The sequence below is a fragment of the Paroedura picta genome, chromosome 15 (assembly GCF_049243985.1).
Source record: "Paroedura picta isolate Pp20150507F chromosome 15, Ppicta_v3.0, whole genome shotgun sequence".
Classification (NCBI taxonomy): domain Eukaryota; kingdom Metazoa; phylum Chordata; class Lepidosauria; order Squamata; family Gekkonidae; genus Paroedura; species Paroedura picta.
Window position 1 is genome coordinate 8,553,117 of NC_135383.1, and position 26,192 is coordinate 8,579,308.

The 26,192-nt window shown below is 52.1% G+C and overlaps 1 protein-coding gene across 9 annotated transcripts in view; it reads left to right on the forward strand.

Moving 5' to 3' along the window:
• Positions 1 to 26,192, forward strand: part of KCNAB2 (potassium voltage-gated channel subfamily A regulatory beta subunit 2) — a 78,009-nt gene that overhangs the window by 30,515 nt on the left and 21,302 nt on the right. For 2 of the 9 annotated variants that reach the window (XR_013226739.1, XM_077311331.1), the window contains exon 1: positions 13,331 to 13,675. The exons of 4 other annotated variants lie outside the window; for them this stretch is intronic. Coding sequence is in view for 4 of the 5 variants with exons in the window: in XM_077311331.1 (XP_077167446.1) it covers positions 13,455 to 13,675 (221 nt within the window). In the remaining variant the exon portion in view is untranslated. Of the gene's footprint in view, positions 1 to 13,324; positions 13,676 to 23,566; positions 24,623 to 26,192 lie in introns of those variants that run through there. 3 more of the 9 variants (XM_077311337.1, XM_077311338.1, XM_077311332.1) reach the window with 3 other exon arrangements.

Below are 26,192 nucleotides of genomic sequence, written 5' to 3' on the forward strand. Positions count from 1 at the left end.
ATGTCCTTCTTGTCACTGAAATAATTGCTTGCGACTCGAAGCTTTTGTGGCGCGCTCTGAATTGTCCCAAGTCTCCCTTGACTCTCAAGGTATATACAGGCATCACGGCCCTTTGACCAGTGGGCCAACTCCGAAAAGCCCTCTCACTGTCCTGATTCCCTATTCATGAGCTGAGGTCTATTTATTGACTGCAGCAGAACTCCATTATGCACAGCACGGATTGGTCAGCACCGGTACGTCACACGCCGTCGCCATCCCTGGAGCGGTTTTGCAAAACTTTAAAAAACCCAAGCCTAACAAGTAAAGCAGTGAACAAAAATCCATAACTACACAAGACAAAGCGTGGGGGGGGGGGGGGCTAAGGCTGAGAGCTGCACCAGTGTTTAACGGGTTGGGATATGGATCTGTCATCTTCACTGGAAAAACTTGCCCTTTCAGAGAGAGAAAAAAACAACCCTGCATTTTGCGTGTTAAATTCAGCTTTCACATTTTTAAAAGCAGATTGTTGTAGAGGGAAGCTTGCAAACAGGTGGATAGTGCTTGAGCCAGCTTCTCATCTGGCGAGCCGGGTTTGGTTCCCTGCTCCTCCACATGCAGCCAGCTGGGTGACCTTGGGCTTGCCAGAGCACTGATAGAGCTGTTCTCATAGAGCAGTTCTGTTAGAGCTCTCTCAGTCCCACCTACTTCACAAGCTTCTCTCCTGCCAGCATCTGCCCCGGCAGGATCCTGCCGGCCTCCTCCGGCACGTCGGGTGATGATGTACATCTGCAAAGAGGATGATGTGTTGGCAAAATCCAGACCAATTAGCTTTTTTTTTTTTCCCCCGAGCGCATCTGGGAGTCCATCCAGGCCCTGTTAATCTGGGAAAGTGCATTAAGAGGAGGGATAAAAAGCAAATAATCTCTCCCCATCATTTTTACCATTGAGAATTAAGGAGCCACTTAGCTTTGGAATAGTCCATATTAGCCGAATCACTGCCCAGGGAAACGCAGCGGCTGACCTTTCCGAATCCACCCGGCTGCTGGGCCCCAATGCCGAAAGCCCTTGCTCTCCCAAATGTACAGGTGTTGACCTACCTGAAGGAATGTGGTTCTTCCCTCAAAACAAAGATCTTGCTTGTTGTGCAGATCGAGAAGGAGAGAATCAAGCTAATTGAAACTTTCACTCCAGTTTGCTCAGGGCTGAGATTCCACCTTGGCTGGAAATCTCCTTTCTCTCTCTCTCTCTCTCTCTCTCTCGCCTCTCCCCAGTCCCTTGTGTTTGGCAGGGGTGGGTAGAACCACTGGATTTCATTCGCAGGAAGCTCTGTGAGCCCAGAAACAGTGTCACCCGGAACACCGTTCCATCCTTCTAAGACCATGGATTTGGAAAGGTGTGGTTTTTCTGCAGATGCCTGAAATCTGGACTCCAGCTTCTGTTGGGAAAACCTTTGCTGGGGAAATGCAACATTTGGCAGGAGGGCCTGGCCATGAGCAGATCTCTCGACAGCAGGAACTTAAGTTTTATTAAGTTTATTAAGTTCTGTTGGAACTCGTATAATGTTATAGATTATTACAATGTTCTATGTAAAGTTACAGAGCCTCTTGTGGCACAAAGTGGTAAGGCAGCAGACATGCAGTCTGAAAGCTCTGCCCATGAGGCTGGGAGTTCGATCCCAGCAGCCGGCTCAAGGTCGACTCAGCCTTCCATCCTTCCGAGGTCGGTAAAGGGGGTAAAACGGTAATGACTGGGGAAGGCACTGGCAAACCACCCCGTATTGAGTCTGCCATGAAAACGCTAGAGGGCATCACCCCAAGGGTCAGACACGACCCGGTGCTTGCACCTTTTAATGTAAAGTTATAATGTTCCGTGTAAACCGCCCAGAGCTGTAAAGAAAGGGCGGTATAAAAACCCAAATAAATAAATAAATAAATAAGTTCTACGAAGGGCGGAGCACCATCTTTCCTACTGCAGACCACAAAGGAAGGAATTTCGTCCTGTCCTGGGCAAAGTTATTGCTGGTGACATGAGGAGGAACCCCCCGGGCATCCGTGTGGCCATTCATCACCCCGTCTCTTCGTCTTCCGTCACAGCTTTGTCTTCCGTCACAGCAGCTGCCAAGAGGCAGGAGGCGTCTCCTCCCTGCACCTTGCAGCTCTCCGCTTATAGAAAGAAAAGCAGCAATGCCAATACTCATAATTTGGTTGCCCCTCCAAATGCTTTTAGAGCAAGGGAAAGTCTTGAATAATTTAGCGAAGCCGAGCGGGAGGCGGAGGAGGCCTTAATAGGCCTAATGGATCTGCTGCTAAAAATCCGCGGACCCGGGAGGGACTCGTCTCAGTCCGCGATTGCTTTTGACGCTTGGTCTTGACACTCCCCCCCCCCGCCCGCCCGCCCCAGTGACGCCCCGCCTGTCCGCTCATTAAGAGCACCCGGTGGACGCCCCAATAAGCCAGAACTTTTCTTTTAATGAGCAGGATTCCGAGAAACCGGGTGAGTTTGGGTCTGAGGCTGGCGCTTGAGGGACTGAGAGGCAAAGCAAGGCTTATAGACCGGGCTTTGCCATATGCATGCTTCAAGGGAGAAATGCTAGCATATCCCCCCCCCCCAAGTTATTGCATTCCGATCTGTCCGACTGAGGTTTCCTTAGTGGTCGGAGAAACAGGTTTTCGGGAGGTGGTTGAGCAGCCGACCTCGGTGAGGTCTTCAGTGACTCCCTGCGTCTTTCTGGAAAGGTGGCTCGCGATGCCACGGTCCCTACATTGGGGCAGTGGTAGGAGGAAGAGAGAGAGAGAGAGCTGTCTGGCTGGCTGGGAGCAGGTTTCCGTGAAATGTTCAGGAAAGCCCCCTCGAAAGTTGTCGGCAATGGCGAAAATAGTTTTACGCGGCGAGGCAGACCGAAGGGAAGGAGCGCGAGGTATGTAGAGCTGCCGTCCGCTGTGCATGTTTAGGATTGAGCAGAGGTTGTTTGGGACGAATGGTTCTAGGAAGGAAGGAAGGGATGTCTCAAAGTGCTTTGTTTTAAACGCTAGAGATTGTTTTGTTAGCTGGTCGGTATAGGGGCTGGTGGAAACTGTGCGTGTCCCGAAATCTTCCATGTACTCCGGTGTTGTGTACCTTGGTAGCTGAGGGTTCTTTCCCTTAAGTTTCCAGCTCCTTCCTCCTTTTCGTTCTTTTAAAAAAACGTTTCACTTGAAATTCCTCTGCTGCCCTTTCTGTGCTGTCTTTTTCGGCCCTTTCTACGCGGTCCTACGTGAAAGCGCTTCTTGAATTTGTCTTGAATCACCTCTGTAGATCATTGAACGTCAGTAACATACCTCTTTTGTACTTTATGAGAGCCAGTGCGATGTACTGGGAGCTGGAGGGTTTGGGCTGGGGAGAGCTGAGTTCAAATCGCGGCCTTACTGCATGGCCTTGGGCAAGTCATTCTCTCTAAGCCTGATTATCCTGGCTGGGTTTTTAGATGATGGTAGCTTGAGGTTCTTGTGGGTTTGCATCTGTTTGTTTGTTTTTTGAAGGAAAGGCAGGATCCAGATGCACTAAACCAGGGGTAGTCAACCTGTAGTCCTCCAGATGTCCATGGACTACAATTCCCATGAGCCCCTGCCAGCAAATGCTGGCAGGGGCTCATGGGAATTGTAGTCCATGGACATCTGGAGGACCACAGGTCGACTACCCCTGCACTAAACCAATCAATTGTTGCTTCTCTCCAACTCTCACAAACAGGCTGGCAAAAGAATAGGCAAAAGAACAGGATGCCCCACCCTTCACATCTTAACACCGCCCGTGGCGCCGCGGGCGCCACGGACTAAATAAAACAGTAAGAGGTCCTGGGGCGGGATGAGTCCGGGATGAGGAAGGGTCCAGATTGGACCCTTCCTCATGACAGACAATCGGAGGGAGCAATCGGCAGGCGCGAAGCGCCTGCCGATTGGTCCCTCCGATTCCCAGCCCCGCGCAACTGCGAGCCGAGCACAGCGCGGCTCGCAGTTGCTCCTTTGCGCTTCTGCCGAGGCCTACCTGCCGCCGCTGCCGCCGTCGGAGAAGAAGAGAGCCTACGCAAAACGGAGCCGCCGCCCCACGGAGCCCCTGGCCGCCACCACCTCGGAAGAAGACAGCCGACGTGAGACGGAGCCGCCGCCCCACGGAGCCCCCAGAGCCACGCCTCGCCTTCCACGGGGCCTGGGGATCTTTTTTCCGGATCGGGGGGGGGAAGGAAAAAAGCTCCCCAGGCCCCAGGGAAGCCGATCCGCGGCTGCCAGAGCCGCGCCTCGCCTTCCCCGGGGCCTGGGGATCTTTTTTCCGGATCGGGGGGGAAGGAAAAAAGCTCCCCAGGCCCCAGGGAAGCCGATCCGCGGCTGGCAGAGCCGCGCCTCGCCTTCCCCGGGACCAGGGGATCTTTTTTCCGGATCGGGGGGGGGAGGAAAAAAGGTCCCCAGGCCCCAGGGAAGCCGATCCGCGGCTGCCAGAGCCGCGCCTCGCCTTCCCCGGGGTCTGGGGATCTTTTTTCCGGATCGGGGGGGAAGGAAAAAAGCTCCCCAGGCCCCAGGGAAGCCGATCCGCGGCTGCCAGAGCCGCGCCTCGCCTTCCCCGGGACCTGGGGATCTTTTTTCCGGATCGGGGGGGGGGGGAGGAAAAAAGGTCCCCAGGCCCCAGGGAAGCCGATCCGCGGCTGCCAGAGCCGCGCCTCGCCTTCCCCGGGGCCTGGGGATCTTTTTCCCGGATCGGGGGGGGGGAGGAAAAAAGCTCCCCAGGCTCCAGGGAAGGCGATCTGTGGCTCTGCCAGCCGCAGATCGCCTTCCCTATAGCCTGGGGAGCTTTTTTCCTTCCTTTCCGGGTTGGGGGGGAAGGAAAAAAGCTCCCCAGGCTCCAGGGAAGGCGATCTGCGGCTCTGCCAGCCGCAGATCGCCTTCCCAGGAGCCTTGGGAGCTTTTTTCCTTCCTTTCCGGGTTGGGGGGGAAGGAAAAAAGCTCCCCAGGCTCCAGGGAAGGCGATCTGCGGCTCTGCCAGCCGCAGATCGCCTTCCCTGGAGCCTGGGGAGCTTTTTTCCTTCCTTTCCGGGTGGGGGGGGGGGAGGAAAAAAGCTCCCCAGGCTCCAGGGAAGGCTCTGCCAGCCGCAGATCGCCTTCCCTGGAGCCTAGGGAGCTTTTTTCCTTCCTTTCCGGGTGGGGGGGGGGAGGAAAAAAGCTCCCCAGGCTCCAGGGAAGGCTCTGCCAGCCACAGATCGCCTTCCCTGGAGCCTGGGGAGCTTTTTTCCTTCCTTTCCGGGTTGGGGGGGGAGGAAAAAAGCTCCCCAGGCTCCAGGGAAGGCTCTGCCAGCCGCAGATCGCCTTCCCTGGAGCCTGGGGAGCTTTTTTCCTTCCTTTCCGGGTGGGGGGGGGGAGGAAAAAAGCTCCCCAGGCTCCAGGGAAGGCTCTGCCAGCCGCAGATCGCCTTCCCTGGAGCCTGGGGAGCTTTTTTCCTTCCTTTCCGGGTGGGGGGGGGGAGGAAAAAAGCTCCCCAGGCTCCAGGGAAGGCTCTGCCAGCCGCAGATCGCCTTCCCTGGAGCCTGGGGAGCTTTTTTCCTTCCTTTCCGGGTTGGGGGGGGAAGGAAAAAAGCTCCCCAGGCTCCAGGGAAGGCTCTGCCAGCCGCAGATCGCCTTCCCAGGAGCCTGGGGAGCTTTTTTCCTTCCTTTCCGGGTTGGGGGGGGAAGGAAAAAAGCTCCCCAGGCTCCAGGGAAGGCGATCTGCGGCTCTGCCAGCCGCAGATCGCCTTCCCAGGAGCCTTGGGAGCTTTTTTCCTTCCTTTCCGGGTTGGGGGGGGAAGGAAAAAAGCTCCCCAGGCTCCAGGGAAGGCGATCTGCGGCTCTGCCAGCCGCAGATCGCCTTCCCAGGAGCCTGGGGAGCTTTTTTCCTTCCTTTCCGGGTTGGGGGGGGAGGAAAAAAGCTCCCCAGGCTCCAGGGAAGGCGATCTGCGGCTCTGCCAGCCGCAGATCGCCTTCCCTGGAGCCTGGGGAGCTTTTTTCCTTCCTTTCCGGGTTGGGGGGGGAGGAAAAAAGCTCCCCAGGCCCCAGGGAAGGCGATCCACGGCTCGCAGAGCCGCGGGTCGCCTTCCCAGGGGCCTGGGGAGCTTTTTTCCGGATCGGGGGGAAGCTCCCCAGACCCCTAGCGCCCGCTGAATTTTAGTTTCAGCGGGCTCTAATACTAGTACATATATATTGGAGAGAGTGAGGATGAGGGTGTCCTTCTGAACTAGCGTCTGGTGTCCAACGCCAAATTAGCTTGATCCACCATCGCTGCCCTTGCTGTCCTGTGGGCAACACTCAGAAACTATTCCATGTTACTTATTTATCCCTCCTCTCTGCTCTCTGGGCCTGAGGCAGCTAAGTCAGTTTGAAACAGGCTGGAATAGGCTGCCAGAGGAGGTGGTGAGCTCCCCCTCACTGGCAGTCTTCAAGCAAAGGTTGGATACACACTTTTCTTGGATGCTTTGGGCTGATCCTGCGTTGAGCAGGGGGTTGGACTAGACGGCCTGTATGGCCCCTTCCAACTCTATGATTCTAAATAGGAATCAGCCACTGCCATGATGACCTCTCATTTGTGTATCCCCCCCCCATGTTCTACATAAATAACCCCCCCAAAAAAGTGTTTGAGAAGGGGCAGGGGTGGCCAAACTGTGGCTCTCCAGATGTTCACGGACAACGATTCCCATGATCCCCTGCCAACTGGCCATGCTGCTGAGGTCTCATGCTAATTGCAGTCCATGGACATCTGGAGAGCCCTGCTTTGGCCAATCCTGCATTATTTATTTATTTATTTATTTGATTTATTTCCCGCCGCTCCAAGCAATACGTCTCACGGTGGGCGACAAGATAAAACCCCCCACGTGAAACATACAATGTGAAACCCTGTTAGAAGAATTCACCCCCAGCCGCAAAACAGTCACCGAACCCCACAGCCGCTAAGCTATGTCCTGATAAGTTACCGTTCCTCATAACAGCTTTGTCATCTGCTGCTTCTAGCACAGGCTGAAAAACGAAGGCCCCGTTCTCACAATTGCCACCGTCACCCCCAACGCCTCTGTCTTCTCCTGAGGTTGACAAGTGCCTAGAAGAAGAAGAGTTGGTTCTTATATGCCGCTTTTCTCTACCCGAAGGAGTCTCAAAGCGGCTTACAATCGCCTTCCCTTTCCTCTCCCCACAACAGACACCCTGTGAGGGAGGTGAGGCTGAGAGAGCTCTGATATTACTGAAGAAGAAGAAGAGTTGGTTCTTATATGCCGCTTTTCCCTACCCGAAGGAGGCTCAAAACAGCTTACAGTCGCCTTCCCTTTCCTCTCCCCACAACAGACACCCTGTGGGGTGGGTGAGGCTGAGAAAGCCCTGATATTCCTGCTTGGTCAGAACAGTTTTATCAGTGCTGTGGCGAGCCCAAGGTCACCCAGCCGGCTGCATGTGGAGGAGCGCAGAATCGAACCTGGCATGCCAGATTAGAAGTCCGCACTCCTAACCACTACACCAAACTGGCCTAAAAACCTGCACCACTGCAATGCCATTCAGAATCCACTTGGTTTAGAATCAGAGTCGGCCAATGGAATCTGGGAGTGTCCCGTCTGTTTCCCAGTATGGCTCGTGGCATCGAGGTCTCTTGAGACTCTCAGAAAGATGTACTTCCACCTCTCTCCCACAGTACGGATGAGGGCCGAAGGCTTCTTGTCCGTCGCTCCTACCAGTGCAAACCCCAAAAAAGGCTTTTGAGAGAGAACCCTGTTCTCTTTTACGATGCTCACTCTTGCTCTGGGAGGATTTTCCTGGCCCTTTTGTGGCCGTTCCCACTGGAGGAAAGATGGCCAAAAAGGTCTTTGCCTGACTTCCATAGGGAGCTGGACATTCCTGGCCCAGCTGCCCCACTCAGGTCAAAACTGGGCCGATTTTAAAAGTTAGCTGGTAAGCAGAGGGGCAAGAACATGAACAGGCAGCTTTCCTGTCCTGCCCTCCCTGCTCCAAAACCGTTCTTTCCGACCGTTAAAGCCATTGTGGGTTTTCTGGCCATGCATGACCCGGCATCTCTTACTGTACTGCCTGAAGGGACTGGACTGGGATGCCTGTTTAAATTAAAACGGGTAAACTTGATGGTTGAATACTTGTGATTCTAAAAAACCCCGTTCCTGCTGTAGTCCTGCCTGCCGGGTCAAATAGGGTTGTTTTCCGTTTTGACCATGGGACTGGAAAAGAGGAGAAGAAGAGTTGGTTCTTATATGCCACTTTTCTCTTTCTCAAAGTGGCTTACAATCGCCTTCCCTTTCCTCTCCCCACCACAGACACCTTGTGAGGGAAGTGAGGCTGAGAGAGCCCTGATTTTACTGAGGAAGAAGAAGAGTTGGTTCTTAGATGCCGCTTTTCTCTACCCAAAGGAGTCTCAAAGTGGCTTACAGTCGCCTTCCCTTCCTCTCCCCACAACAGACACCCTGTGAGGGAGGTGGGGCTGAGAGAGCCCTGATATCACTGCTCGGTCAGAATACTTTGGTTTAGAGCAGGGAAAGCAGGCCACAATGATCTCTACTGCGTGCACTTTAGCAACTCTCACGAGGCACAAAGTAGCTTTTTAAATGGGAGGAAAGCAGCCTGTGGATAGAGCCGGCCTGACTTGTTTTCATGCTTTAAGCAGCAGCTGTCCCCATTCCGGATGAGCCGGCCAGTACTTTGGAGATTGTAACAAAGGAAATGGGCACAAAGTGGTTCCAACAGGGATGAGGCCAACTGGGAGAGCCCTTTGGCAGCTGCAAAGACGATGCCTCTTGTGCCTTTTTGTGAAGTCATGCACCAAAGCTGCGGTTGGTTCATTAGTTTGGGCGTGGCTCCTGCTTGGACGGAAACATAGAGCAGTGCCTCATGCAGAGGCACAACAGGCTGCCTCCTCTGGGGGCAGGCGACTGCTGCGGCCCTGCGTTGGAAGCCACCGCAGAGATGTAGCAGGACTGTCCATCACAAAATGCAGTGGGGCTTTCAACCTATCCAGGGCTGCAACCCAATGAGCCTGGCATCGGGATCACGTGACAGGAAGAGAGGGAGCCAGACCTCGCCATCCTGCCACTCTGAGAGCCAGCTTGGTGTAGTGGTTAGGAGTGTGGACTTCTAATCCCCCCTCCTCCCCCTGTCGGATCCAGTGTATCTGCAAGAATCGTTGATCTGGTTGCACCTCCTGATTAGAGGAAGCAAACCCCATAGCCATGATAAATGCAGAAATGGAAAGGAAGAAGAAGAAGAAGAAGAAGAAGAAGAAGAAGAAGAAGAAGAAGAAGAAGAAGAAGAAGAAGAAGAAGAAGAAGAAGAAGAAGAAGAAGAAGAAGAAGAAGAAGGAGGTGGTCATGGAGGGGGAAGTCTGAGGGGGACCTGTGATCAGTCTCAGGCAAATGCCTGGTGGAGGAGCTCCCTTTTGCAGGCCCTGCGGAATTTCGGGAGTTTGGACAGGGCCCTGATGTGTTTCCACTATCTACAGCAGGGGTAGTCAAACTGCGGCCCTCCAGATGTCCATGGACTACAATTCCCAGGAGCCCCCTGCCAGCGAACGCTGGCAGGGGGCTCCTGGGAATTGTAGTCCATGGACATCTGGAGGGCCGCAGTTTGACTACCCCTGATCTACAGCTTTCATAGCAATACTTCATTGCAGCCTTGCAGGCTCAAACTGAGCAGTGACTCATACAGGGGCTCAAGACTGAAGGTGTAAAGCTCTCGACTCCAGGGGCCTCCAATTCAGATTCAGGGGACTGTTTGGGTCACCAGCCCAGAACGGTAGCCATGTCTGGGGCCAGCAATGTGTTTCTTGCAAGGGCTCCTGTGATTGGCTGTAATCCCTTTCCCAGGACTGCATTTCAGAATTCTGGGAAAGGTCCCAGAGCTTGGGACCTTGAGCTCTCTCGCCCCCTGGCCCAGGAGTCAGATTCAGTTTCCAGTGTCTGTGACTCCACACACACACACACACATGCACACACAGCTCCTCTAAAAAGCCACCCACTAACTCGTATCCCTAGCCACCGTCCTGTTATTGTCCTAATCGCAAGGATTTCGGCGCAGTGTATTGAAATGAATCCTTGTGGGGATTCTCCGTTCCTTCTGCAGTCTAATGGGTATTGATTTTCGAGGCGTTTTAGATTGCAACGGGCAAGCAATGCATCACCAGCACACTTGGCCGGGTCCTGCAGAGGCCAAGGGCTATAAAATTAGTACACGGGCAGCCGGCTGTCCAGGAGCAAAGAAGCAGGGCAGGCAACTGATAGGAAATTGAGTTAAGGGAGGGGATTATTGGGGGGGGGGGGCAGAGAAACCCTGCGATTCTTCCCAAAAGAACTTTCATAACCTGCTACTTTTACTTAAAGAGTTTTTATTTTTAATAACAGAACAGTCACGAAAGAGATTATAAGCAAAGGAGCAAAGCACGGACATCTTGTGCATTTTACATTTTTTATATATTGCTGATTTTGTGGACTTAGGCGGGTGGTGAGTGGGTGGGCAGGAGGGGTTGTGTTGGTGCTTGGCCCTTGTGGCCCTTCCTTGCCCGCCCAGGGAAATGCCGATTGCCACTCTGGGGACGGAAGGTGAATTTCTTCCCGGCCAGCCTGTCCAGGGTTTCTGGGTGGGGCATCATCTGGGCATGGAATCGGGGCCATTGTGGGTGGGCAGGTCATTGTGGATGTGCTGCATTCCACAGGGGGTTGGACTAGATCAGGGGTAGTCAAACTGTGGCCCTCCAGATGTCCATGGACTACAATTCCCAGAAGCCCCCTGCCAGCATTCGCTGGCAGGGGGCTCATGGGGATTGTAGTCCATGGACATCTGGAGGGCCGCAGTTTGACTACCCCTGGACTAGATGAATTACATGAATAAATTAGACGGAGAGAGAGTGACTGCCCACTGTGGGTGATTTGAACCCGGTTCTCCCCGGTCCTAATTTGACACTTGCGCCACATCGCCTGAGAACGGGGAGTTTGGTCCTTCAGTGGTTGAAAAGCGAAAGGTCAGAGGTTAAACTGGTCGTCGGCTGTATGTATTGGGCCTGGATCATTTTGGGGAGTAGTACAGTTGTGCACTGGCAGTGCCTCTGAACATGGACTGAATGCCGTTTCTGCTGAGTAATCCATAGGAAGCCTGTCCACATTTGGATTGTTTCCAGGGTGGGAGGGGGGAAGATTTCTGGGCAGGACTAAGCTCTGCATGCTTTAATTGTCTGACTCTAAGCCCTGCTTGGTAGCATCAGATGGAGAAGTTTGTGCTAGCGAGCTCTTGAAGAGCTGTCACTGTCTCAGATGGAAATGCCAGCAGCTGAAGAGGAGCAAAATGCTTCTGCTCAGGGTGGAAGACAATGCATTCCTCTGGGGCTTGCCATTTATTTTATTTTATTTTATTTTATTTTATTTTATTTTATTTTATTTTATTTTATTTTATTTTATTTTATTTTATTTTATTTTATTTTATTTTATTTTATTTTATTTTATTTTATTTTATTTTATTTTATTTATATCCCGCCACTCCCATACAATGGCTCGTGGCAGGTCACAAGGTCCTCATTAAAAACCCCATTAAAACCCCCATTAAAAGGACATACCGATACAATATAAAAATACACAGCGAACAGGCAATAAATAAAACAAGCCTAAATAAATCCCAAGACTAATACCCATTATCAGGGAGGAGAGAGGGCCTAGCTGGCAACGCCCAGGTGCTAACACCAGCCCTGCGAGGGGTTGGGACGTGATCTTCCAGTGTCCTGGCCTCAACCACAGACCTGGCGGAAGAGCTCCGTTTTGCAGGCCCTGCGGAATGCGGAAAGCTCCTGCAGGGCCTGCAGCTCACTTGAGAGCTCATTCCACCAGGTCGGGGCCAGGACCGAAAAGGCCCTGGCCCTAGTCAAGGCCAGGCGTGCCTCTCTCAGGCCGGGAATCACCAACAAATCAGTGCTCACAGAGGGTGAGCCGGAGGGCACATTTTTAAGAAATAGTGTGGGAAATCCAGAGCCTGGTGCTTTTCTGAATCAAAACGTGAGGCATCTTGTGTTCAAAGACATATCATGAGTTCCCAAAGTAGTGGGCAGACCTCCTCTGTGCCGCAGCGAGACGGTAACAATTGTGTCTGCAATCCACACACACACACTCCGGTGTATTTATTTCTGTGTTTTGTTTATTTTCTCACCGAGATTCAGGACAGATGACACAGGGCGATCAATAGGACGTGACAGAAGCCACCTAATCCAACTCGGATTACGGAAATCTGAAACAGAGCAAAATGTAGGAGACGTGATACGTTCAACAATGCAGCAATACAGAAGTAGAAAACAATTATGGGGACAGGATCCATCATAATAAAAGCACCTGTCCATGGCAGACATGCCTCCTCGTAAAATGAAACGAGGAGAGTCCAAACTGGCCACTGGCTTCAGGAGGGCATTGCCGTGGCAAACGTGGAGGGAATCCGACAATCCTGGCCTACGTAATCTCCGGAAGGACCCCACACCATCCCTCCATTTTTGTCCTAGAAATTCTGTTTATCTCCAGCAAGGACATCTCATCATTGAAAACCAGCCTCCAAGTTCAGGGAGGTGGTCGGGAGCTGCAGGGCCAAAAGCAAAGGGAATCAGGGCTGGAGACCCTGTGTGCTCTATGCCCTGGAAGTGAAGGCAGATGGTGGGAGATGCAGTTCATCAAAAAAATTAAGCTAGGAGTTTTCAAAGCTGGCCACCAGCTTCAGCGTGATCATAACAGTGGCAATAAGAAGAAGGAAGGGGATGAGAATATCCGGGTCCTTGTTCTATCCAGACTGTTGCCCTACTCTGCTCTTTGCAGTGAAAATTAAGGTGGTCTCTTTGTAGCAACTCTTTACGGTTGACCGCTGGCTTCAGGAGGGTCGTGGGACCCGCAAGGCCAGAAACGAAGGGGATGGGAACATACCGTCCCAGGTTATATCCTTAATGCCCACCCTCATTTCCTATTTGCAATGGAAGCTAAGGTAGTCTGTACGTGGCGGGCACAATTAGGCATGAGCCGTTGCCACCACACATCCCTGGAGACGGAGAGAACACAGAGCGTTTGCCCATGTAGCTCATTTCATCCACTGATCGTTACATTATAAACTGATGAAGTTTACGAGACAAGGGTAATTCGCCGGGTCTGGTTTGCTATTCTGTTGGAAATTGGCGCACTCTTGTGAGGAGGTTCCCTCGTTGAATGGTTTATTTGAGCCTGTACGGATTTATTTGGCATTTCTTTGCTCTGTTCTGTGTACTCCGTCTGTTGGTTGCGGTCAAAGATAGTGCCATAGCTGTGTGTTTCCCGGTTAAGTTCAATGTCCGAGCAGGAAAGGAATAATCCAGGTCCAAGTTTGCAGTGTTGGCAGCAGAGAGTCCAACCCTTCCAGTTTGCCCCTTTGGATAGGGCACCAGTTTCTGTGTCTTGAGATCAGCCCCTCTAACTTCTGGGACATCCACAGATCACCCCGTCAGGCAGCATGATGCTGTCCATGACGTACAGCCCCAGCCTCCGGAGCGTAGCCAGTAAGTACCACTCCGACTGGGGTCTGCACGAGGTCCGACAGACCGATGTGGTGGAGCTGCAGCGGCTGCGGGAAGTCCGGGTGGCCGCTCAGGCCCGCAACCGTGAAGAGTTCCTGCGGATGCATGGGCTGTCCCTGGATGAATGCACGGCACAGAAGACAGGCATGAGATATAGGTAAGAAATCTAATTTCCGCATGGGGCTGCGTTTTAGAAAGCCACGAGATTTGGGTTCGGCAACTCGGTTGGCGTTTTCCTCGCGTAAATCCCGCAAGCAAAGCAAATTCCGCATCCCCTAAAGGTTTAAATGCTGACAGCATGGATGTTTCTGTTCCCCCAAGCTGGTCCAGCTGCAGAGGCCTAGCCAGGCAATTTCCCAGGGACCTTCGACAACAAGAGCACCACTAAATTGGTGATGGAAAATCTGTACTCATCTTGCAAGTCCCCCAGCTGAGCACAGGCAGAGCATCCTGATTTTGAAAGCGCAGATACAGAAGTCCACTGGTGCTGCCCCGTGACAAGCTGTATTCTTGGGTGTTCGGGACAGCTCTGATGGAACATCTCCAAAATTCACCCCCTTGGTGAAGACAGCCCGAAAGGTCCTTTTCTTCTCTGAGCCAGAGCAGCGACCAAGGAAAGAGTTTTCCCTTCTTTTCCTCCTCCCCCTCCTTGGTCAATTCTTTGTGTTTCAAATAAAATTTTGTCCTGGTGGTAGAAAGAGAGGTCAAGTGAGCAGGGGACCCTGCGTTGAGCAGGGGGTTGGACTAGATGGCCTGTGTGGCCCCTTCCAACTCTATGATTCTGTGATTCTAAATTGCAGCCAACTTCTGGCCACGCCCTGGGGATTTTCAGAGCCGGTTCACCATTGGCTGGGCTCTCCCATCCTAGCACCAATCAGGACAGAGCCTGCTTAGCTTCCGAGATCCAGTGGGATCAAGCTAGCCTGGGTCAGGGGGAGTAGCAAAATCAATGCCTTGAAAATAAACAGAATGCTATGATAGCCCGTCTGCCCTTGACTATTTCATAAGCTAAACAGCAGCGGCACAAGGGAGAGGAGGGGATCGTGTTACTTCTCCCAGTAGGAAAGGGACAGGGAGCATTTTCACCTGCGGGAATCGATTCCGTCGCTACCAATCCCAAACCGTCTGTGGATGTCTTTTTGCGTCACACCCCATGTGCGCTTGTGCCCTAACGCCACTAGATGGCAGGCTCACACCTACTGTTGAAGTCCATGGGCTGGCTCCCTTCCTTCCAGAGCAGGGGCTTCTATATGGGGAGAGAGCCCTGCAGTGGATTCTGTGCGTAAAAAGAAAATGTGCTTTGGTGCGGCGTAGAATCATTTACAAGCCCTTGGAAACGGGGGAGGGAGCAACTCTTTCTGAGCATCACTTTTCTCTGCCTAAATTCTCATTTCCTCCGCTGGTTGCTTTTTGCCCCATGGGAAAAATCTGTATGACCATTCCAGCTAGCTTGTGTGTGTGTGTATGGGGGGGGGGGATGTTTTCCACTGGGGTGAGCCAAAAAGAGCTAAACACCCCCTCCCTTTGCATTATGGCTTCTTCCTACCCTTTGATAAAAAACTGCAAACGAGTTCTCTTGTGCATCATATCAGAATTAGGGTTTGTTTGTTTGTTTGCTGGCTTTTTAAAAAATGCTATTTTTTCTTATGAAATACTAGCCGTTCTATCTGAAGCAGAGTTCTATGTTCTTCAATGCTCTCTGGCTTGAATGGGCTTAGAAAGGTGGTCATCTGCTTAGGAAGGTGCCGTGGGCATGCTTGAATGTGTATGGGGCCTACTGAATGTTCAGGAGCCAGAAAATTAGGGCAGGGGGGGTTGATTTTGGTGTGCACCCTTTTCGCTTTATTGGTTCCTTTGTGGAGACATTGCCCAGTTTTGCCACTGGGGAAAAAATGACCAGGAGGCCCACTAAATCGACAGAAATCTCAGAGGGCTAAACAAGAGCCAGGCTCTTTCAGCCAACCTCCCTTCTAATCACGTTGGATTCATTTTTGACAGCTTGGATCTTCCTGTTCTCCATCCCTCCCCACCCTCCTTGCCTTTGGTTTGCATCTATACTTGCAAGTGGGCATTGAGAGTCGCATAAGGAAGGTGATGCAGGTGACACAACTGCACCGGAGGGGACGGTTCAGGAAGGTGTCCAGTTTGTAAACGTCGCAACATTTAGCACAACTTCAAGGCACTGCTATGGTTGGAGGATCCCAAGCCTACCGAATCATTTCTTGTGTTACAGGCCGCCTTTATGTCCATGCCCGTCTTTGGGAGTTTGCCGATGGAGGGAGGGAAAGTGTCTTAAGTGCTAAGTTTCTAGGGGGGAAGGACATCTCTAAATAAATCTGGTTTCCATGTCTTCTGGTAAGGCCTTGGAGGAGGAGCTGGTCTCATGGCTTAAGTGCCACTCAGCACTTAACACCCATTTAGGGTGGCTGTCCCGCCCCTGAGTGCCTCCTCCTCCAACTGGCTTACCTGTCTTTCCAGCGGCAGCCAATCGCCTTCCTTCCCCCACCCCTGGCTACCCCCTCCTCCTTCCACTTCCCTCCGAGGCTCGGAGGCTGCAGATCCCTGCTGTCCCTGCCGGTGAGTTCCCTAACAGCTGCCTGCAGCCTTTCCAGGTCCTGGGGGGAGGGGGAGGACATCTGCAGAGTTCTTCCACTCCACCCCACTAATCTAGCACCCGTTGCATTCCTAGTTTTTCATAAACATTGACTCATGTGCGGGGAACATACCTGTAGGCACGTATTTGTGTACATACTTGGCCATTTCAGGTCAAGACAACCGCATGCTCAGTAGGGGAAAGAAGTTTAACTCCCAAGGCCCCCTCAAAGTGGGGCTCCCATGTCCCTAATTCTGCACTTCCTTCTCAACTAAGTCCTTTAACAGGCTCTCGATTCCCGGACCCTTCCAGACATTTCCTGACCACAGTGTCCTTAAGGTGGCCAGGAGACCAAAATGCCAGACTCTCCCTGTGAGGCTCAGATTTCAAAGCCAGCCCCTCCCACCTCGAGAGGCTTGTGTCAGCGAGGGAGGGGTGGTTCAGGAAGGGACCAGATCCTGGACGTTAACATCAGGGATTTCACCCGCACCTTTGGAGAAAAACGCCCCACGGAGCCTGCGGGCCAGCTCCGAGGACAAAAGCAGCTGGCTGGCCATTAATATTGCATTCCCTTCCTGAGCCTGGCTCAGAAGGGCCATGAATATTTCAAGCAGTTCTGTTTATTAGTTTTGACGGATCGAAAGATGTTTTGAATAGTGTTGGATTACGGGCTCCTAATAAGAGCTTATCTATTATTGATGGCTCTGGTTTGCAGAAGCGGGCTAGGAACTAGAAGTCTGCCGGGGGGGGGGGGTCCCGAAAACGGTCCCCCCCCAAAAAAAAAACCTTAAAGAGGCTCAGGTTGTTATTTTTAAACAAAGCAGGTTCGGGTTCACTTTTACTTTTGTGGGGTCAAGCGAAAGAGGCAAGAGAAAAGTTCAGGTGGGTGAGAAGAATTTAAAGGGGGATCCTCCATTGGTGACTGGAGTTTCCTGATTTTTCTGGTATCCTCCCCAATGTCCAAGATGCTGCAGAATTAGCATCCTTAGAGGAGGTCCTTTGCACCTGTGTAGGAGTCACAGGTGTGGACATTTGCTGTTCCAAACAGCCTCTGCTAGAGTGGCTGATTCTCTCTGCATCAGATGTAACTGGATCTTTCCACAGCTCCCAAAGTAGAGAGAGACCAAACTTATTCGGCCAGAGTTACAAACACATGAAACAGCCTGATACAAACCGGAGCCTGGTTGCAGACAGAGAAAGATCTTTTCCGACACCTTTCAATGAAAGCCTTAACTGTAGATCTCTGGGATGGACTGTGGTCCTTCTTGCAAGAAAAGCAAATTCTTTGACCGGTCTTCTATCCCTTTTCCTTGCTGGGCGAGGCAGCCAAGAAACAAATGGAAGAGTATCTGTTTTTCTTTTCTCAGCATCCGTATGTTTGACTTTTCCAGGCAGTGTTAATGTCAGAAACAAATAATCTGAATAAAAACTGGTTTTAAAGTTAGTAGCGTTGGTTTTCCTCAAATTTTTAGCCCCTTTAAATTATTATTAATCATAAGAATAATTTAAACCTCCAGCTCTTTTCCATGGAGCAGATGCACTTAGAATGTCCCAGCCACTGAAAAGAGCTAAGATTTTTCAGTTTAAAAAAATCATAGCCCTAAGAAAGTCGCCTGAGATTTTTCCCTTGAATAGTATATCTTCTGTAGGGTTACTCGAGAGCAAGTGCAGCTCAGTTCAGCCTTTGGCCAGCTGCTTCCCTTGCAAATTCTAAAAGTAGCAGAAGGGGAAAGATTTTCAGCTGCGGAAACCCCTCTGGAGAGAGACGTAATCTCCTATTCCTTCATTCCATATCAGATCCACCCAGCCCCCAGTTCTTACAATGAAATTCCACGTCATGCCCAGATGAGCCCTTTCCCTCCTTGAGTCTGAAGCAGAAGTCAGGCATGCTCAGTTCAGACATAACACAAAGCTGTGATTTATGTTAATTATGGTCAGTTTACGAAATCTGGATTTAGGTCACAGATTATCATCCAAACCCTGCTAGATCTTTGACAAGCGCCTTGCCTGAACTCCTTTCCCTGCAGAAATCCGGGCTGTATCCTGGCTTAAATAAAGCAAAATCTGCCCTAGGGGATAACCCAGGTTCTCTGCCTTTGTACCTCGTGCAAAACCATAATGAAGACTAACCGTGGTTAATGACCCACCTTCAAACCGTGGTTTGACAGACCCTCATTAACCATAATTGCTGGAGTGGTCAGTGTTTGGTGCGTCTTTCCTCTGGCGCAAGGAGCCTCTCTAGTGCTTCAATTTTCCTTGCACTTAGAGAACTAAGCTACTGGTCAAATGGATCCTAAGGATGTCATTTGTGTGAACATACCAAATTGGGTGCAAAAGGTGCCCATGGCCGTAGTTCCCCTAATGCAAAAGAAAGTCTTGGAGCTTCCTTCTTCTGCATTCAGAGAGGCAGAGCAGGAATCCCGAACTTTGACCTCTCACAGTGAGTTTCAGTGGATCATAGATGTGTGTCCATCAGTCAGGCCTTTCTAGGCTAGCCTGAACTTCTTGGGGAAAGGACTGCTCACTTCTCTAATTAGCTTGCCCAGCAAATCAGATGGACATGGGATTGGCCCCCCAAGTCTCAGCAGAGCGGGCAGTTTTGTTTTCCAAGATTTCCCCCCAAGTTGAACCGTGTAGCCTTCGTTCGGGCTCTAAACTGGATTACACTGGTTTAGCCGTACGGATTAAGCAGCTTGAAGGCAGGAGGATAAAATAAAATGATGGAACAATAGTTATGCACAGGCTCAGGGAGGGGAAGGATCAGAAGGTTGGGGAGAACTTTGGTGTTTAAGAAAAGGAGCAAGCATCATCCATTCAGCATCCAAGCCAAGGTGATATATATATATATATTTCCAGTTGCATATTGCAGAGAACCTGGGGCTTTTCTTAAGGTCGCTTCCCCCTGGGGGGCAATTCCCAGTTGGATTTCATTGCAGCTACAAATTCAAAGAAATTTTTTCTTTCTTTGTCCTCCTGTTGCCCGTGCACCTCGGGCTGGCTCTTTGTTTTGTTTTAGATTAGCTTTCTGTATATTGCTCTTGGTGTCCCAGTGTTATAGACAGCAAGCTCTGGTTGTGGTTGTTGTTTAATCTGGCAAAGAGTCTCTCCACAGTGGGGAAAGGGGGGACTTCCGGGAAAATGGCGGAGCGGCAGGACCAAATCCAAGGTCCCCCTCAGCAGGCAAGGTAAAGTCCAGGCTTGTGGACACAGCTGACAGGCTGAAGACCTCCCCTAACAGCCTCTGGCATCAGGGGCTGCACTGAATCGGCAGGGGTCCATGAAGAGACTCCAGGAAAGAACGGCTGCCTGCTGAAGGGCCCAGACTTCGTCTCCACAATTTACCCTCTGTCTCTCTGTCTCTGTCTCTCTGTCTCTTTCTCTCTGTCTCTCTCTTGCTATCTCTCTCTCTCTGTTGTCTCTCTGTCTCTGCCTCTCTCCCTCTCTGTGTCTCTCTGTCTCTGTCTCTCTATCCCTGTCTCTCTCTCTCTGTCTCTCTCTCACTGTTTCTCTGTCTCTCTGTCTCTGTCTCTCTCTCTCTCTTTCTCTCTCTCTCCCTTAATACCGGACAATATTACAACTGTAGGGAAAGAAATGGCAATCAATATGGTCCAAAAGGTACGGAGATCCCTGCCTTGCCTCCTCTACTTCCAACAAATCCACCTTGGGTCCCATCTGTTAGGAAACCTCGTACTGAAGCAGGTTTGCAAGAGAAAAAAAAATGCATAGGAGCCAAGGAAACCCCAAAATCGGGATGAGCAGAGGGCGGTGTTGTCTGGAAGCCCCCACACAACGAACAGACAAAAGTACCACTGCAGTTCAGGAAGGGAGAGCAAGAGCTCCACATGGAAGCAGCCTGAAGGGCACCCACCAGTTTGGAGCTGCACCCAGGCTCCCTAAGAAGCCTTTCCTGTCTTTGCACATTTCTTCAACACTCAATTGCTTTTCAGCGGCTCCTGTGCACCCATTTGAGGACTGGAACTCAAGAGACGCCCGTGAACGGGGCCGGAACATCTGCAGCCTGAAGGTTTTGGAGCCAAGACTCTTGTGACTGGTGCTGAGAAGATGCCTGGTGTGATTCCCTTGACCTTCCGACTTCTTTCATACGCCGGCGTCCCGGGAAGATGCCCCTACCTTGTGATATCGAGATCCAGCAGTCAGCCTTCCCACATTGGCCGTGGCTGCCAGATGGACGGGCAGGAAGGTCAGCACGGATTATGGCAGCCCCAGCGTGCGCTGGCCGCCCATCTGTCGTCCTTCCGACAGCTGCCCCGTGGAGGCTTCCTGTGGGCTTTGGCAACCCCAGGCGCTTCCCTCTTACGATTCGCTTGAAGGGCTGTTGAGGCTTTTGGGCATTAATAACCCCAAATATCACCGTTCAAACGCAACACCGGTGATCTAGAGCAGGGGTAGTCAACCTGTGGTCCTCCAGATGTCCATGGACTACAATTCCCACAAGCCCCTGCCAGCGTTCGCTGGCAGGGGCTCCTGGGAATTGTAGTCCATGGACATCTGGAGGACCACAGGTTGACTACCCCTGATCTAGAGGATCTCAAGCAGGGATTCGGCCTCTCTGCGCCAATACCCATAGCGAGGAACATCTGGGTATCTAGCTACTCCCTCAAGGAAGGCTTGCATGGTAGAGGTGCTCAGGCAAACTTCTGTGCCCCTCTGAGGAACAGGGAGGACACTCCGTTCCTGCTGGCTCTGGGACGCTTCTGCTTGGCTCCCCTCTGGGCACATTTGCCTTCTCTGAAGTAGTTCTGCTGCTTCAACACACTTCCACCAGTTCTCCAGCCTTTCCGCTATGGCAGGGATTTCCACCCAGGTGTCTGGGGATCCATGAGAGTTATGAAAGCGATCCGCAGGAGTTGGCATGGTATCGAAGGGTTCTGGGCTGCCTTCCCAGCTCCTGCCCTTCTTCCCGGTCTACAGGAGGCAGTGTCGCTACAGTGGTAGCAAAGGCCGGGGGCCAGAGCCAAAGGAGAGCTAAGGACGTGGCAGCTGATGTCACTTCTGGGGGCGTGGCAGGGGGCGGGGCCAGATGACGTCACTTCCGGGGCGCCGGGAAACCTGAAAAAATTATTTCAAGGGCTCCTCCACCGTCCAAAGGTTGCAAAGGACTGCGCTGTGGTCTTCTCCCCTTGCCCAGAATGTGGGTTTCTTGCGAAGGCTTGACAAATGAGACGTCGATGAGTAAGACAATGCCGGCGTAGACTCCTGCCGCGAGAAATGCGGATGGAACGGCTCTCCCTTCCAGCGGGCCAAGGATTTGGAGGGATGAGGGGTCCTTGTCCCTCCTCCCCCGCCAATCCCTTTTAGACCTCCTTAGAGGAGAATTCGCGTTGCCAGAATAAATTCTGTGTGGCGGCTCGTGCCCAGGAGGCAGAGCTCGGCCGGCCGCTCGTAGGAGCCAGTCTCCGTGTGCTAATTCACCCTTGCGTGGGCGTTGCACGTGGCAAGGGAATGTGGCCACGAACAGCAGGAGCCACGTCGCTCGGCCGATGCAGAGGCCTTTGTTTTGCCAACCCAGGATCCCTTCCCATTTCCCCCCTGTTGTCTTTTGCTTACATTTACCCACAGCTGTTGCCTTCACGCACACACAGGGTGACTGCCTAGCAGTTCATTCAAGGGAGCCAAGCAGCAATATTTTCCATGGCAGAACGTGCTGTGGTTTTTAATAAGACCGTTTGGGGAGGCTGCTGGGAGGGGTCTTCTGGAGTCAGGCGCCAGGGGAGGTAGATCTGGCCTCTCAAGGGGGTCTGGGGGAAGGACCAGACCACTTTGCACTAGGGAAAGACCTTTGGGGCTGGATCCAGCCAGCTTTTTCACTGGGATCTTGCTCCTTTCTCTACCCGAAGGAATCTCAAAGCGGCTTACAATCGCCTTCCCTTTCCTCTCCCCACAACAGACACCCTGTGAGGGAGGGGAGGCTGAGAGAGCCCTGAGATTACTGAAGAAGAAGAAGAGTTGGTTCTTCTATGCTGCTTTTCTCTGCCTGAAGGAATCTCAGAGCGGCTTACAATCGCCTTCCCTTTCCTCTCCCCACAACAGACACCCTATGAGGTGGGTGAGGCTGAGAGAGCCCTGAGATTACTGAAGAAGAAGAAGAGTTGGTTCTTCTATGCTGCTTTTCTCTACCCGAAGGAGTCTCCAAGCGGCTTACATTCGCCTTCCCTTTCCTCTCCCCACCACAGACACCCTGTGAGGGAGGCGAGGCTGAGAGGGCCCTGATATCACTGCTCGGCAAAGCAGAGTATAAAACCAACACTTCTTCTCCTTCTTAAATTGCCAGCAATAATCCAGTTGCCCTGTTGTTTTCCACTCTGTGGAATAAAAGGCTTGCTGATACCATTTTCAGAATCCGCTACGAGACCGTACCACTTTGAGGTTGTGAGTCCAGGAGAGGAAAGTTGTACATTTGAGTGTTGGTCTGCCTGACAAAACACTCTCCTGCTGAAAGCTAGCAAGTCAGGGGGAACCGAACGAAGAAGAAGAAATTTCGAGCACATACAGTCCAGTATACTTGGGTTTATTTCTGAAACAATGAAGCCTTGACACTATAACAGTCCCCTCTAGGATTCCAAGAAGAAGAAAAAGAAGAAGAAGAAGAAGAAGAAGAAGAAGAAGAAGAAGAAGAAGAAGAAGAAGAAGAAGAAGAAGAAGAGGAGGAGGAGGAGGAGGAGGAGGAGGAGGAGGAGGAGGAGGAGGAGGAGAAGAAGAGGAAGAGGAAGAGGAGGAGGAGGAGGAGGAGGAGGGGAGGAGGAGGAGGAGAGAAGAAGAAGAAGAAGAAGAAGAAGAAGAAGAAGAAGAAGAAGAAGAAGAGGAGGAGGAGGAGGAGGAGGAGGAGGAGGGGAGGAGGAGGGGAGGAGGAGGAGGAGAAGAAGAAGGAGAAGAAGGAGAAGAAGGAGAAGGAGAAGAAGAAGAAGAAGAAGAAGAAGAAGAAGAAGAAGAAGAAGAAGAACTACACACACACATACCCAAGCCACACACCTACAGCCTGAAGTGATGGAGTCCAGGAGAAGTACCGGTCCCGGTGATTCTGCAAACAGTTCCAGGGGTCTAAATTCGGCTCTCTCCGGTGCCCCTTGTGTACCCAGTCCTGCTGCTGGTTAATAATCTTGTGAAGCATGACGTTTATTTATTGCTTCTCCCTGCAAATGTTTCATGAACAGCCTTCCTTCCTTCCTTTCACCCCAGCAATAGTATTTAAGGGATGCTTTGGCAGAAGCCATTGACAGATGAAGGGATATCCCTCGCTGCGCGGAGTTCAGCGTCTAAATTTAGTCCCTCGGCATCCTTGCTCCAGCCGCAGGGAAGGGAAGGGAAGGGAAGGGAAGGGAAGGGAAGGGAAGGGAAGGGAAGGGAAGGGAAGGGAAGGGAAGGGAAGGGAAGGGAAGGGAAGGGAAGGGAAGGGAAGGGAAAAGAGGCAAGCCAAGGAGCAGGAGCAAGGCAGGAGAGCGAGGCCAGGCAGCCGGGGCTGGAATGCTTTTGTCAGGAGCAGCAAAAGCAAGCCATGCGTGGAGAAGGCAGCATGAGCTCCCCGCACCGTCATTCTGCCTGCCTCTGAATGAAATCCCTGGCCGTGGCATTAACAATGAACCGCCGAGCTGGGTTCTCCCTAGCGTGGCTCGTGGGCAGCTCTGTGGGCTTCCGCGGAACCAGAGATCCATCAGGGTCGGAAGGACCGTGGTCCCCCTGCTTCTGGAATCCGTCTCCCTGCGGCGTCCGACGAGCCAGCCAGCCAACTGGCCGAGGGGTCGGAGGCGAGCAAGGGAGAGTCCCTCCCCGCTCCCCTCCTCCTTGCGCTGGAATCAGGATGCCTCTCGGTAGAGATTCCCTCCTCCTACACCCTTGGTAAGTCCAAGTGACGCAGCTCCCGAGCCCCAAGAGAGAGATGCAGCGCAGGATTTGCTCTCCAAGCGGATGACCGGCACGGATCCAAAACACAGCACAGGGTGCCCGACTCCTACGGCAAAGCTCTGAAACCGTTTTTGCTGAATTGAGCCCCAAAGGGGCTGCAACTGGGAACATCAGTCTATCTGCCGAGCTCGTTGGCCCCCTGAAACCCTCTCCGGGTTCACGGACGGGGTGATTTCTGCAAGACATTCGTTTTTACCTCTCGCTCCCAGTTTGGGTTCCATTCTGGAGAAGATCCCAGGGTAGCCGACCGGCTCATCTGGATATTACAGGTCTCGGGGACACAAAGAGCGTTTTGTATCATTCTTAGAGGGGTCCTTCCTCCTATGGCTTATCCGGGCCGGAACTGAGCGACCGGGCCAGGTAGGAAGTCCGCGACGAGGCCAGGATGCAAGTCTCTTTCGTGTGCTCGGACCACAACATCAAGAGCCGGAGCGCAGAGGACAGGCTCAACCGGCAGAATGCCAGCAGCCCCAGCACGCGCGGCCGGTTCCGCACGGTGGCCATGGTGGCCCGGACCCTGGGACACCTCTCCATGCACAGCGCCCCGTCCTCCAGTGACTCCAGCATGAGACAGCCCGGCATGAAATACAGGTATGGCAAGAGAACGAAACTTTGGCTAGTCCAACCAACCCTGAATTAGGTAGCCTAAGTATCTCAACTTTCATTTAAATAGCACATGGGGTGGGGTGTCATGTGCTGGGGGGACAGGGGCTTTCGACCTCTTCCCTTTTCTTTGGACCATCGGCCCCCATTCGTCCGTGGCTGCACCCCTTCTCTAAAGAAAAGGATGTGAAAGCACGTGACACAGTATAGACCGGGACTGCTGAGCATGTACAGAGTGCTGACAATTGCGCCATCCCTTAGAACAGAGCAGCGTGGCTTCCTCCGAGGGCAAAGGGTGCGTCTTCCGAGTCAGACCGAGCCCCCGTCCCTCTTTGTTGGCTTGTTAGGAGTGGACTGCTCCCTTCCTTAACACCGTTCTCAGGACAGAGTCCGAACGGCTGGTTCTCACAGGGGCATTCCCTGTACAGGACGTTTGTGGTTCAGTGCTGCTCAAAGAACTGTTAGCGCCTTTCCGTCACCGATGTGCAGATGTGGGCAGGATGAGTCAGGAGCACCCTCAGCACGCCTGAGCCTTGCCTTTGGAAAGGCTGGGATGTGCACATCTGGGAAGGCTGAAAGAGAAGGACAGAGCTCTGCGGTCTCAGAAGCAGAACTGAGCCTGGTCCAGAATGACCGGAAGGGTATTCCCGGTGACAGGGTCATGCGTTGTAGGTAAAGCAGCAAACTTTTGAGTGACGCAGTAGAATTGCCTTTTGAATTGTTCTAAACATGCTACTTATTGACAGTGGGAGGCGTGGGGACATCAGAGAGGCAAATTTCCTTTGTAGAATAATAATAGTTTAAAAACCTGGAAGAGCTGTAGGCATAAAGCATCAAGAAGCTGTGTGAAATTTTGCTAGGGGCTGTGAAAGGTATCATCTCCATCCTCTTAGATCTGCAGGTTGTATTGAAAGGCGTACCTGTCAAAAACTCAGTGGTTCTATTGTGATAACTGTGGAATTTAGTTCCGCATTCTTATTTGGGAAGGGAGAAATCTGATTTGGCATTTTGCATTCCAGAGGTCCCATGTTCAACCAGGATCACCTCCTGTTAGAAAAAGATCTCAAGCAGCAGGTCTAGGAGACGCATTTCTCTCCTGGAGACTTTGAAGAGCCTCTGGTGTCCTCGTTGGAAAATATCGGACAAAGAGGGCCAGTACCCTAATTTGGAACGGCATATCTTTATAGATTTGGGAGCAAATTGCAGAAACCCATTTGTTAACACCCATCGCTTTGTGCCTTCTCAGATTCTGGGATGAGTTGAACCTTGCACATTCTTAACTGGGCTTCTGAGTTCTTAGGGCATGGATTCTTGCTTCAGGAGAAAGAGGTCTGGGTTCGAGTCCTGGTAGATTTGAAGCCTAGACAAGCCTGATAGATTTGAAGCCCAGACACGCTGCATGGATGTGTGGATGAGAAGGAAGCCGAATTCCTTTAGACAATTCGGACAGGGTGCTTCTTACAGCAGGAGAGCAGGGCTGGGAAGGACCCCTGACCGAAGCATCAGAGAGCAACGGTATAGAAGAAGATATTTCAAAGCTTCACGTGTGATGCGAGAG